At 35.7% G+C, this 15,216-nt stretch overlaps 1 protein-coding gene across 1 annotated transcript; it reads right to left on the bottom strand.

Moving 5' to 3' along the window:
• Positions 1–357: 357 nt before the first annotated feature.
• On the bottom strand, positions 358–14,068 carry TAF5 (TATA-box binding protein associated factor 5). Its single transcript, XM_034440004.2, has 11 exons — positions 13,453–14,068; positions 11,030–11,264; positions 9,235–9,550; positions 7,279–7,442; positions 6,803–6,938; positions 5,879–5,999; positions 5,001–5,130; positions 4,716–4,880; positions 4,296–4,473; positions 2,651–2,828; positions 358–1,435 (listed from the first exon to the last, which is right to left on the bottom strand). Exons 1-11 carry the CDS (start codon positions 14,018–14,020, stop codon positions 1,218–1,220), a joined length of 2,409 nt encoding a protein of 802 aa, XP_034295895.1. The 5' UTR covers positions 14,021–14,068; the 3' UTR covers positions 358–1,217.
• Positions 14,069–15,216: the final 1,148 nt, after the last annotated feature.

Below are 15,216 nucleotides of genomic sequence, written 5' to 3'. Positions count from 1 at the left end.
CTAGCTCAGAGGTGTCATTCGCAGGCCGGATGTGTCACCCGCTGGCCACCCCCACCCCCCGGTTTAGCGAAGGGGAAAATCGCAATACATCATGTGACAACATGTGAGTTTGACATCCCTGTTCTAGCTTAATGACCCATGATTTTCATTTAATGGCAATAGGAACTGCCAGGATTGCTATCGTTAAACAATGCAGCCATGTGTCATCATGCTTTAAAGACTGCATTGCTTAGCAACAGAAATTCTGATCCCAATTGTCATTAAGTGAGGAGTATATGAAGTCTGCCATTGTATTAAGATATCTACAGTAATTCAAGGTTGCTTCTCAAAGAACCATGTAAAGAGAACTCCATCCAATTTTTACGTATTTTTACAGAATTTTTATTATAAAGATACAAAACTATAAAATACAAAATCACAATTATTTTTTAAAAATGCATATACTGGATCCATGCTGCTTGATTTCAACACTCAATGTATAACTGATATATTTCAATGACGGCATAAGCCAACACTTATTATGGAAAACTTTAAGGCCAGCTATTTTTTTTCCGATTCATACTTGAATAATCATATTTCTGTGACAAGTTTTTACTTGTGTAGAACAATATTTAGAATTCTTAAGAGAAGCCAGTCTCTCTCTTAAAAATCTTAAGAAACATTTATGAAATCAGTCTTCTGAAATACTATTTATTTTAGTAATTCCCAATACATATGTAGTTATATAATGTGATTTTTAAAGCTCTGGGGTAATTTAAATAATAATTCTGGTTTTCTTGCTACATAAATACAGCACACTGCTCTATACATTCTCCTCCCCCAACCTTTTTGAACAGGTTTTACAGAAAAATATGCAGTTAAACCTATGCTAATGTTGGGAAAGATCTATTTGAAACCTTTGGAAAGGTCAAAGGACCATTGAGAAAGGGAAAAAAGATTGACTGGTACCCAAACTAGCTGTCTATTTACACTATTGTCACAGATGACACCAGTTAATTCCTTACGATTTCAGTAGAAAAAAGCTGTTTCTGTTTGAGGGGAGGGTGGTAGAGAAAAGCAGAAATGCCACTTTTTTTTCCTGTCCTGCTTTACTTAGTACCCTCGTACCAACAGAATTTCAGTTCATTTGTACAATATATTAATGGTAATATTCAGGAATGTGAAGATCTAAACATACTTTACAAGACTTGCATAATCAAGCCATCGACTTTTGCGTTTTACTGAGGACTATAAGCCCCAGCAGCAAGAAGTAAATTTCTTCGAGTAAAGTGGAGGTGTAAAACTGGAGTTGATTTGGTCATATATGTGCCCAGAAGCAAGTCCTGTGAACTTTCAGGAAGGTTTATGTGTCCAGTGGCTGTTGTAAAATCATCTGTCTCCAAGTCCTCAAAAGCTTTCACAGCATCCCAAAGTTTAACTGTATTGTCCATTGAACCTTGAAAATAAAATACATGAAGAATCTTAAAACCAGGCATTGCAATTATCAGTTCATGACATCCATGGATTCTCTAAATGCTGTAGTCAATTTGACAAACATAATTTACTATTTTCTGGAAAAACGAACATTTATCACAGTAAATGTAAAAACAAAATGTCTTGATTCAGAAAACAAGAGTACTGAATATCCCTGTTAATGTCTGGACCAGGAAAATTACATTGAAGGTTGATCTCCATTTGGATCTGAAGAATGAACATATCCAAACTCTCAAAATATTGCTATGGTGACTTCTATAATATACCTTCTACCAGGGGTGGGTTCCATTTACCTTTACTACCGGTTCACAACAGGATTGCGTGCCTTGCTTCAGATCACCAATGATGACATCTGGGGCGGTGGGCGGGGCCTCCCGCCAGTTTTACTACCGGTTCTTGCGAACCAGTCCAAACTGGGGGCAACCCACAACTGCCTTCTACCATTCCTAGTTACTTTTCCGGCCTTATTTGTCTCACACAGAAAAGCATTTATACCACAATGGGATTTAACACCTTATTCTCAAAGGTGTTGGAAGAGAGCTTCAGTAATGCCAGATATTTGAGGTATCTGGCCATGCTTGGATGAAGCTATCAATAACTGTTTCAGACCTCTTTCTATGCCATCTTTTGACCCACACTTAGTACTAACATTTAACTTAATTTAATTTAATTTAACATTTGTTCTACCTGCCAAATATACTGGTAGTTTTATGTAAATGGAGCTTGTGCACTTTATATTCCTCACTTTTTAAATGTTTATTGTATTTTATCTGTGATTTTCTACAGTCTGGTCTTAGATTGTATATTCAACTAAAATAACGTGCTTAATATACTAGGAATTTATAAAGAATTCATATGAGCTGTCATTTGGAAGGTAACATCAATTTTTTAAAAATGGAAAATTGTTGAAGTTACGATAAATATTCAAGCAAACTTATTGTTCTAGTAATAGAAGTCTCCTCGTAGTTTTCTAAAAATTTAAATTTCTAAAAAAAATTATCATGTAAAACAATTTTATCTGCCCAGGATGTCATGGATGGATGGGACCATTTATAATACTAATGCAACTATTTCTGCAGTTATTTTTCATCTTTAGAAATGAGATGGAGCACAAAATAGAGAATGATGTATTATTGTAGTTCATAGCATTAGTTTTATAATAATTTAAAAATCATACCTGAAGCTAATATTTCTCCATCTCTACTGAATTTGAGTGCATAAATTGTGTCTGAGTGCCCTTTTAATTCTCCTACCATTAAACCATGGCCAATATCCCACAGAAGCACTCTTCCATCAGTTGCTCCAGTTGCCAAGAATCGTCCATTAGGAGAAAATGCTAACGAATTAACTGGTCCCTAAGGGGTAAACAAACAAAAGATGAAAATACTTTATAAATTTTCAGTTAAATATGCTTAGTGTTTAAATCTGCTAATCATTCCCATTCAGTTATGAGTCTCTCTAGATGAAAAATTCTAGTTGAAACAAAATCAGTTATCAGTTGTCCATCTGATAATACTTTCCAATCTCCAGCACAGTCCAGAAGCAGTTGGGTCAAGTACACTTAATTTTCTACTTCATTATCTACTTCAGCCCAGAATCCAAATAATGAACTTAAATATGACCAGAAGGATGTTTGATTATAGTTTTTTTTAAATCATAAACAGTAATGACTCAGATACAAGCTCTATGTGATTTTCTCTCCCACTAGAGAAACTATCTCTTGGGGCGAAAGTAATTACCCACATCTCTTGATTTGGTCTGGCATCAGACTATTTGCTTGTCTCTGTGTAAAAATTGAGCTTTCAATACATCTCTGTTATGAGGGACCTCAGCCTCCTTTCATGAATGGTCATGTAGATGTTTTCTCAAGGAGACTGGCTTCTAGAAAGATTAGTCATAAGCAATGTAAATCTGCATGATATTATAAGTAGCACTTTACCATGTTCCTGAAAACAAACTGGCAACTGATATATCTCTGCTGTTATGGCTCTCTTAATGCCATATTTTGCATTACTTAAAAGTTTGTAAGTAGTCATCAAGCCCAGTCTCTAGTACAGATGCATTGTAGTAGACCATCTTCAAAGTAATAAAAAAATGAGTGCTAAGGCCCCCCATTTTAGAAAAGGTCACAGTGAAAAGTGCCACAGATTTTATCTTACTAGAAATGTTTAACATTTCACCAGGAACTTCCCTAGTAGGTAGAATTCTCATTGTATTTGCTCTCAGACTTGCCAGAAGAGTTTTGCTAGCTTGGTACATATACTTCATGGTATACCATAAAGTGCCTTGGTTTGGGCTTAGCATGATATACTAATCAAACCACTTTAGTTTTTAAAATAAGTGTCAGTTATAATCTTCAGTAACCCATGATTGGCAGAATATATGAACCTGTTTTATGAAGACAAAACTTGTTTGATAGATTTTTAAGTTAAAAGTTCTAACAAAGTATGTTTGATGAGGCCTACTGGGTAAAATTAAGGATTCTTATAAGTGTAAATTATGCCTTGCTTGCAAACCCATAATTGGGTTTCCCCTACTGGTAAAATTTGCATTTAAAAGTTATAATTTGGATAGGAGGCCATCTATCTACCTACCTACCTATCTGATTTTTGAGGCCACCTAAAAAACCTGTGGACAACTTACAATATTTAAGAATATACAATTTCAAAGAAATATGACTATCCAGAGAAAACCAAATAAATAAAAATTGAAGGTGACTCCATAAAAACAGATTCAGGTCTTAAATTAAACTTCTAGAATATGCAGTGAATGGGAACTGTTATCTATCAAATTATTTCCATACGGGTTTGATATTCATCTACCTTATGTCCCGTGAATATTCGTACACAGTTTCCATTAAGTACATCCCAAAGCCTCACAGTTCTGTCTGCTGAGCCTGTGGCAATGTAGTTGGAGTTTGGGTGAAAACGTGTACATGTGACATCTGCCAGATGACCAGCAAAGATCCGCAAAGGCTGATAGTGATCTGTAGCCCACAAACTTTAATCCAGTAGAGAGTATGTTTAAGAAGAGAAAGAAATAGATTGTATTAAAAATGAAATATTGCCTCTTTTGTGCCTCTATATAAATATAAACAGAACTGTTTTTAATCAATGGTCATATAATTTTGTAATATAAGATATATTCTAAGTTACAGCAGCAACTAACATAAAGAGTTTCCTTAGCTAAAAATAAACAGTTCTGAGATTGTATCTATATGAGAAACTTGTGATAATTCTTACCGAGATACTCTGTCATGGCCACCAGATACAAAATAATATCCATATGGAGAGAACTGTGTGTCCCATACAGGATAATTATGTCCTTTGTATCCCACCAAACAAGAAAAAGTTAGAAGACTCCACAATCTGATTGTGCCATCCTCTGAACATGACAGCAAATAGTTCCTGACAAAACAAGCCAAAAGAAAAATCTTAATCCTAAAAGTTTATCACAAAATACAACTATTCAAAAATACCTGTAAATCAAAAGTTCACGCACACTCAGTGAAGGAACTATTATCTTACCTATCAGGACTAAAGCTAGCACCATAGACAGGTCCACTATGACCATATAAAATTTTCAATTCACTTGCTGTTTTTTCATCCATGATTCTTTCTAAAACATCATCAGATTCTTTATCTATGACACTGAGATCTGAAAGAAAAAAACCCCTAAATTTCACGTTCAGTATAATCAACTAATAGTACTTGTTTTAGTAAATGTATTTCTTATTCCTACTAAAAGACAATGGGTTAAACATGCTACAAATACAGCAATTCAATGTATGAAATATTTACTGTTTTAATGTAAGAGGTCCTCGGTTAAACTGGGGGTGCATATTTAGAATAACTTGGGTGACCTATTTAATAGGCTAATAGGCCTGCACTTACAGTATTTTCTTTTATTCTATTCTCCCAACTATCTGAATTTCCTATCTCTATATTATTCCTGAATTTATTTATGTTCTTTCCTTTTGGCAAAAATACATTATTAGTGAGGTGCAAATCTCAATGATTCAGGAACTGAGTCTTCCTGATAATTTGGGAACATTCTATTACTCCAAAAGACCATAACAAACAGAGCATGAATTTCAAAATGGACTTTTGTTGTTTTTACCAGTTGTATGTGCCCAGGATTTTTATTACAACTATGAGTAGCTATGTACCATATTTTTAGCAGTATAAGACACACGTTTTTCCCTCCTAAGAGGTTGGAAATATTGGTGCATCTTATACACCAAATACAGTCTCCCAAAGCCCTGCCCCGCTCATCCCATTTTTGCGAAAAATGGGCCCATTTTTCACAAAAACAGAGTGCGCAGAGGGTTTGGGAGACCTGCAGATTGCTCCTGTGGAGCAGAACAGCTATTATGAAGATTGAAATGAGAGTTAATTTTTATTACCTGTAGCTGATTTTACACTGCGAAGCTTTTTGGGTGTCACAGACCATACCCTGACAGTGGAATCAGCAAAGCCTCCAACGATCATGCTAGAGTCATCTGTAACATCCACAGATGTAAGACCCTGTTTGCATAAACCACAATTACAGTTTTATTTTAAATAAAAAGTTAAAGCATAACACCAGACTGAAAGTAAACAATAAACTATCAATTGGAGCAACAATCAATCAGTCATTCTCTCAGCCCATCCCACCTGATAGTTGTGGAGAAAATAGGAGAAAGGAATAATAGGCATGTTTGCCCTCTTATTTATAAAAATAATGACAAGATTTAAATAAAAAAGTTAAGAAATGAATAAGATAAAAATTATCAGCTTCTTTTTTTTAAGTGGCTTCAAAACTTAGTGAGAATAGTAAGTTTGACAATGCAGTGTGCAGTCATTTATTACTGGGCAAAGCAAAGACAGTGCAACCAGATACACACCTATTGCTGAAGCCCTATTTATGTGTTTTCAAAAAGACCACAAAGGGGGGGGCTCCCAGGCTAAAATACAAATGGGGCCACCTGGATTAAAATCCAAAAAAGGCATGGGCTTTTGGTCCATATTATATGATGGAAGTGGGAGAGGCTTGTGCTACTTTCTCACTCTGTTAACTGTCCCCAGAAATAATGGAGCGAAGATTATAACAGTAACCTGTATCTTCACATTAGATTTTGAAGCCACTCTGAAGGGTTGGACTAGTTCACAAAGAAAGTTTGCACTTTTTGAAATGTAATATTCTTTATTTGGGAAACTGAAAAAAATAATTTTGTTTTCCTTCAGCAATAGTTTATAAGTCTTTTGATTTTTCCCTCTGCAATCACCAATCAAAGGCTGCATGCAAGGCTGTGTTGTGATCTGATCCACTGTCAATCCAGTACACTAACCTGGTATGCATTAAGAAACGTGTAGAAGCAAATAGAAGGCAAACAGTCTGGACCAAGCCGAACACGTTTAGTAGCTTCCTTCATATTCATTATTTTATCCAGTTTATCAGAATCTTTTAGCTCAGGAAGAGGGATTCTGCATAAAGAATAACAGTTTCAAAACACAGATAAAACATTTTCAACGTCATTGAGCAGATGCTTATCCTCAAGCAAATTATCAGGGTTTCCTCACTCTCCACTTGAAGACTAATAAACTTTAGTCTGCACCCTAGTGTAGTCTATATGATTCACATAATTTATAGTTGTTCCCTATTCCTTCCCCACTTGAATATCTCTTTACACAGAAAACTGGCTGTGGGAGTGAAAATGGAGGAACATTTAAGCAAGGAAAAAGTTGCTTATTACAGTTTGAAATGTCACATTTAAGTAAGAACTGCACGTGAGCAATTTAAATGGAAAGTTAAGAGAGGTTCTACCTATTCTGAGGTGGAGCATTTGGATCCTGCTTTTTACTTTTTGATCCCAAACTATCTTTTTTGGGCTTCTTTTTCTTTGGCTTGCCCTCTTCATTCTCTCCCTCTTCATCTTCATCATCCAAAGGTAACTCAATTTCTGGTTCTTTTAATAAGCCAAAAAATACCTGTAAATCAAAAGGAGAAAGTACAAATTGCAGAAATATTTCCTTAGCATTTCTTCCCTGTGTGTTGGAAAAGAGAGATTGTGCATGTCCATGTTGTAGACCAGGGGGTCAAACTCGCAGCGTAACGGCAGCATCACATGACGTATCAGAACTGCTAAATCGGGCCTGGGCAGTGCGTGACACATCCGGCCTGCAGGCCACGAGTTTGACATCCTTGTTGTAAGCTACCTCTAATCACAAATCACAATCCAAAGTTCAAAAATATTTTTAGTTTCTATTTCTTTAAACAGCACCTCTTTCCTGACATATCTCAAAAAGTGGAAAGAACCCCAAGCACCTTGCTGAATGCTGAAATTACACTGATCTAACCATAATTCTCTCTCTAATCTTATGCCCTCCAGATATGCTGACATATCAGAATTATGAATTATGGAAAGTTTATCTAGATAACCGCTAGATTAAGGGGATGAAGTAAAGCATTTTTACACATAGTGCTATTTTTCGAAACTTCTGGTCTTATTTCAGTGCAAGTAAGGCAACTGGTTGTTATCAGGCCTGGACTTTCCAGGAAACCTGAGGCATGCTTTGATGGCTCCACTACTGAGGTAGCCATCCTTATCCTCTCTTTGCCTAGGATTTATATATTTGTTTTTATTATATTAATCTTTTAATGTGGATGTTTATACAGGTAGTACACAACTTACAAGCACAATTGAGCCCAACATTTCTTTTCCTAAGCGAGACATTTGTTAAGTGACTTTACCCCACTTTTTGTCCCACTTTACAACCCTTCTTGCCACAGTTATTAAGTGAATCACTGCAGTTGTTAAATCAGTAACACAGTTGCTAAGTGACTCTGGCTTCCCCATTGATTCTGTTTGTCAGGAGGTCACAAAATGTGATCACATGACCCTGGGACCCTGCAACTGCCATAAATATGAATCAGTTGCCAAGAGTATGAATTTTAATCACATAACCATGAGGATGCTGTAACGGTCATGTGAAAAACAGTCATAAGTCACTTTTTTCAGTGATGTTGTAGCTTTGGTCACTAAATGAACTGTTGCAAGTCAAGGACTACTTGTATCATTTTATCTGTTGTTTTTACAGTTGTTTTATTCAATTGCTGTATGCCACCCAAAGTCATTTTTTGTGAGATGGGAAGCTGTACAACTTTGATTAAATAAATCTCTCCCTGCTCACTCCTTGCTTTATGTATGGTGTGAATAACTTACAGTACTTTCCTTAAGTTCAAAAAGCCTCTGCTATCAATTGATTCAATATTTTCGTTAATCTATACCTCCCCTACTATCATGATGAGCGGAGAAATTTATTTATTTTTATCTTGCTTTTATTATTTTTACAAACAACTCAAGGCAGCAAACATATCCAACACAAATTCCTCCTATATTCCCCACAATAACAATCCAGTGATATGAGTTGGGCTCACTGACGCAAGGTCAGTGTGACTGATTCAAGGTGACCCAGCTGACTTTAAGTTTATCCTTAAGAGTTGAAATATAAAAAGTCTTACTTGTTCATATGAACCAAATTTAAACAAGGAAATGAGCTGATCAAAACTTGATATTAACTTAAAACTATTATTTGAAGCTTGTTTGTTCACAATAATTATTTTTCAATTTGAGCAAAACAGTAAATTCTTGTTATTTGGAGTATAATAATGTACACTATTACAAGCAGACCACTATACCAATTGCAGTCATAAATGTAATTTTCATGGGTTTTTTATCCATGTGCAATACTGTCCATGATGATATATCTTATGTCATACCTTTGCTTTATTTGCTTCTCGTTTTGCTTCGCCAGCTAAACTTCCCACCATAGCATCAATCTGTTGTTTACTACGAGGCATTCCATCAAAAATATCAATATAAAGATGTTCTTGAACAATGTTCCAGATCTGATTGTTCTGTTTTTCCTGAAGATGTCTCTTCAGAAGCTGGTAAGAGTCACGAGAAATACGCAACACAAACTTGCTTGTTCGGAAATCCAGCATAGTCTCATTGCCCCTCATATGCTCTTTTTTGGTTAAACTGGATAGTACACGCAAGTCATCTTGGTAATAACATTCTTGGTCCCCATGAAACCTGGGAGGAAATTAAGGATATATTAAAGATAAGTAGGGACTTAATCATCTCATTAATTGATTAAAGGAGATCTTGAAGCAGTTGTAAAATTGTATCACAAATAGTTATATAAAAACTATGGCATAGAAATATAATTGAGATATATGGAGAATGGAATGGAAAATAATAGAGAGTCCTCCATTAGGAGCAACTCTTAGCAGCAGTACATGTTACCAAAATGGGTAACAACTGACACAATACCTAAGTCCCTATGCGATACATTTAGAACATCATATCCAGACATATGTAATATTTTTCCAACCAAATCATGGGCAATTTTCTTTCCCTCTTCCCAATCTTACTCTTTGAAGCCTACTCTTTGAAACACCAAGGGAGAAATGCTGTCCTTGAAGACTATCTAGAACCTATAGCTGGTCAAGAATGCAACGGTGTAGAGCATCATGTTATGTGTACATGACTTTGATGCTTCAAGAACTGCACTGGTTTCCAGTTGCTTTCTGGGACAATTCAAGGGTCCTGTTTATCACCTTTAAAGCTTTTCATGGGTTTGGCTGAGGGACCATCAATCTCCTGCCTACTTGGAACAATTAAGGAGGTGGGTATTCTCTGTGTCCTGTCAATAAACATTGTCAAATGACAGGACCCAGAAGTGGCCCTATTTTGTTGTCTTCTGAAATGTTATTCCCCCAGAGATTTGTGCAGCTCTCACTCTTAAGTTGTCTAGGAAATTAGTAAAGACCTAGTTGTTCCTTTGTGATAGATTGATTGTGAAGCCCTCTTAGTTATAGTTGCTTCAATGTTTCATGTTTTGTTTTTCTGGCCAGTTATGATTTATATTTTTATATAACTTTTTATTTCTTGTTCAGAGTTGCTGAGTAATTGGACGACCTCAAAATCTGATAAATAATGGGTGTATATTCAAACAGAAAACAATAGTTTTAGCATTTCATGATAAACCATCCTTTTACCAAGAAGGAATAACATTATTCAATGGTTCAGGCCAGAACATTTCAGTAGTAAAAATTTACCTCAGAATAAAATGTTTTTGACATATACATATCCACAAACAAAGCAAAACATATTTTATGTATTCACTGATGCAAGAAATCAAAACTCCCTGAAAAGAAATAATTTATAGATAGTAAGTAACCAAGTAACTGGGAATCTCTTTCTTATGCATCAAAATTCCCTAAAGAAATCATATCCATTTACTAACCCCGATCAACCATTTTCAAAAGAATGTCTGTTAACCTTTCTCTGCCAAGAGGGATAAAACTGGTAAGCTTTCTATATTTTCAAAATGTTTAAAATGTATTTTCTTTCTACTCTTAATGCATCCCAAAGTAAATGCTATAGATTCTTTCTATTCCCAGTTTACCATGCTTCAAAATAAATGTCTTTTTTACTGTAACAACAATTAAGAAGTTATGCGCCTAATTAGTGAAACATCCATGGATATTAAATGAACAAAATTATTACTTTTGAAAGAACGATTTTGCTTCATTTTCATGTCCATTGTAGACTAGTTCCAAGTACATGTGTACAAACAGAGGATAAAAAAGTTGTGATAATTCAGCTCGATGACAATCCAGAGCACATTCAATGAAGTGTTTCAATCCACTGTAGTATTCTTCATAAAGTGCTGGGTCTCCCTGTTGATTATAAGCAGATAGTACTGCACTCACATCTGGCTGATCTTCTACAAGAACTCCAGCTACAAAATTAATATAGGAAAATTAATGTCTGCATTCTTTTGCAATTCATTATTTCAATCCTAAATCCTTTGAATTCCTTGTAGCAAAATCTCCCATTTTATTTCAAATCCAGCACATATTGACTATGAAATTTGATTTTAACTAGCAACATTCAACCGATGGCTAGCAAGAATGTTTTGACCCAAATTTATCAACTAAATGTTTATTAAGAACTGCTGCATTAGCAATTTCCCATTAATTCCACCCTTTCAAAGTTTACAGATTGTTTACAAATTCCCCCCCAAATTACAAATTAAGTACAGTAAAATCAAATATAGAGAATGAAGGAAAACAGATTAAGAACTATTTGTAGCATGAGTTGATCAAAGAAAGAAATTTAGTGCTGTTAAACTTCCATTTCAGCAAGAGCTTTCTTCTTCTTTCCAATCCAACAGAATGTTTCAAAAATATGTAAAGAATATCAGGATTTGGCCTCTCTATAAAATGATTTTTTGAAAATGTAATTTTCCCTAATGCATTTGTATGGGAGAGGCAATTTGGCAGCATCTTAGAATGTAGCTAACTCTCCCATTCTCTCTCTAAGACCTCTCCCACTTTTAAAAATTCACATTTATTAAAATGTTTTCATACAACAGAAGATAAATCAAAAGGAAAAAATCAAAAGAAAAATTTAAACATACAAAAAAAGAAAATGAAAGAAAAAAGTTAAGGAAGTTAAGAAATTTTGGATACAAATTCATAAGATTTTAAAAATTAATATTTATGAAGAAACCAGAACTCTCTTTATTTGGAATTTATGGACAATGAGTTCGAAAAGACTTATGCCAGACTGATTTTATATATCGCAACTGCAGCAAAGTTATTGTATGTACAAGAGCTATTTTAAGGGATTGCCTTAAAAGTTTTGGTTGCTCTCCATAACACGTTGCATTCTTGTATGTTTGTTATTTACTCTGGATGAGAAGCAGATTTTGTTCTCATAGCTCAGATTTTTAAAGGATTAAATTTATTACACCCAGCTACAAAATTGGATCAGGACACAATTTCTGATCCAATGTTTGTATTTCTGATACTTAGCTTCTGGAAATAAGAGTGAGCAATATACATAGGAAGGAGATCGAAAAGTAAAGATAATGATCACAACTATGCAATCCAATTCCCACTTCTTTTTCTTTCTGGATTATATACAAAGGGCTATGATGGGGGAATGCAATTATTAAAGTGTAAACTCCGCTCCATTTTTAGGTGTGTCATGATACTGCACATAAACAGGAAATGATACTTTTGTTATTGTTTTGATTAAAGTCTCCAATCCAAGTGATGACTTTGTATACCCTTAATATGGAACACTGATATATATTTTATTGGAACAATCTCTTTAGAAGACTAATATATATTCTGTTCCATATTCAGAAAATGCTTTGTTTGCCTGTTTTTGTCACTGGCAAAATTTATATTTATACAATTTATACAAAATTTATACAATTTATATTGATATTGTTTCCTGATTGCTTATTTGTACCCTATGACTATCATTAAGTGTTGTGCCTTATGATTCTTGATGAACATATCTTTTATGTAGACTGAGAGCATATGCACCAAGACAAATTCCTTGTGTGTCCAATCACACTTGGCCAATAAAAAATTCTATTCTATTCTATTCTATTTGCATATCTGATATCTGCATATTTGCAACTATTTTTTGGTTCTTTATATCGTATCTCTGAATATTTAACTATAAAAATATAACAAAAAATCTCCCAGCCAGTATTAGGGTTTTTTTTTTTAGTTTTAAATATGCAATTTAAAACCACAGTAATGTGTGTTAATGATATTTTCATTTGGAAGCACTGGGAAGCTGTTTTGTTACTCCACCATGCTTTTAAACTGCATATTTAAAACTATATAATTTACAGTGGAAAGTGAGGAACATGATTCACTAAATAGAATAAACAATTGAACCATAGGTTCTAGCGCTTCCAAACAAAAATATCATTAACCCGCATAACACTCAGTGTTTACTTATAGATTATATTACTATAACCACAGTAAATTTAGGAGGGCAGTGCTTGAACTGATATTCTCCGAAATGAACTACTGTAAGTTGTACATCAATTTGTCAGGAGAGCTGGGCAAAAGTAATTAGCTGGCTCAATGAACACTTGCTATTAATGTTTTACATCTCACCTTTCCCAGGATGGCCCAAGGGCGCTGCGGGAGGTGTCGTGATAGCGGCTGGAGAGATGGTAGCTCCAGTCTGGCCAAAAGTGACAGAATTGATTAGCACGTCCCCCGCTCCAGGGGCCAAGATCCCGGCACTGGGATCCTGTCCTTCCCCTCCATGAGCTCCGGGGACCCCGGGAGCTGAGGAATTCGGGTCGCTCGGGACGTCGTCGACGAGACCACGGGCTTCCCTCCGGAGGATCTCCTCCGATTCGCGCAGATTGCTGCGGCGCAAGAACTGCAGCACCGCCAGCAGAGTATGCTTGTGGATGGGTAGTTGAGAGGCTGGCGGCGTGGGGCTGGAAGTCCCCGAGCTCTTCGAGTCAACTCCTCCCGCAAGCGGCTCTCCATCCGCGAGAAGGGTGGCAGCGACCGAAGAGGCAGACGCAGGAGGGACAGTTGTTGCAACTGCTGCCGCCGTCGAGATCGGGGACTGGGAGAGAGGAGCGGGCGGAGCGGGCGGCGGCGCTCCTGCATCAGGATCCGGCTTTACCGCTACTGCCTCCGTCGGCTCCTCCGGCAAAGCAGCCATGTTGGCGCGCCCAACGGCTTCACCTCCCCTTTTGCTTTCCCGCGTTTTTGCGACAGTCCGGGCATACCCGCCCAGCGACAACTTGAATGGCTCCAGGAAGAGGCTTCCCTTTGCTTTACGACATTTCCGCTTTATGGAAATCAAAGGAAAGGAGACATTTCACTGATCAAGATCATTTCACTTATAAAAGGTCCTGCAGAAGCTTGCGCGTGTGTGGTTAGGAGAATCGCATCTTCTGAAATGTGCAGTTTCTCTTTTAATTTTTTTTTTTAAATGAAGACTTGCCTACAGCTTATATAGAAGCAACTCCGGTTAATTATCATTGCATCTTTACACACTAGAAAGTATATTACCTTGGGTGTATTGTTTAGTATGTCAAATCTCGGGAAAACTCATTTCTCCATAATACGAAAATAGTAATATTTAATACTACAGCTAAGTAGAAAAAGTTAATATGTATAGTAACTTATATTACATTGCATAAAATATGAGTTACCCGGATTCTGAAGTGTCTAATTTATTCCCTTCTCTATTTATTGAGCACATAGCTTTTATTATTAATGTCTAACGGTAATGATAAAAACAATCCTTTACTTTTCAGAGTCAGATATAAACCTATAGTGCATGCAAGTTTACCTATAGCAGATAAGCAGCAATCCCTGATAACCTTAAATACGAGTCCAAAAGATCTTCAAAAGCTCTCACCAACTTGTTTAAAGCTATTAAATATACTTTTAAAAGGAAAATCCATTAAATGAAGACAAAACTATTAAATATGTTACTTTAAATTTACTTTTAAAGTAATTTTACTTTTTCTTTAAATTTACATTTAAACAAATTTAATTTAAACAAAAACGTTTAATAGCTTTTTTTCTTTACATTTAAACAAATTACACCTATATTATAGGTAGGGCAGAGCAGGGCTCAGCTTCTCCTCCCCTCCCCCCGCCATTATAGTACTGAAAGATCCTTAGACTTCAGTAACCTACTCCTAGAACTAAATCCTACCTATATATTTTGCTGCCCCAGATGTAACTTGGGACTTGGAGAACATTTTTTCCAATGACAAATAATTTTTGTGCATGGAAGTCAAGCTCGATTGGAACGATTGTCTAAAGACAGATCAACAGAAGCAGCAAAAACCAGCGTTATTTTAATAGTTTATATTTAATTAGCATTACAATGCAACAGAATAG

The sequence above is a fragment of the Pantherophis guttatus genome, chromosome 6 (genome assembly GCF_059756535.1).
Source record: "Pantherophis guttatus breed Tessera chromosome 6, ASM5975653v1, whole genome shotgun sequence".
Classification (NCBI taxonomy): domain Eukaryota; kingdom Metazoa; phylum Chordata; class Lepidosauria; order Squamata; family Colubridae; genus Pantherophis; species Pantherophis guttatus.
Note: the sequence above shows the minus strand (reverse complement) of the source record. Positions and strands in the feature narration are given on the sequence as shown.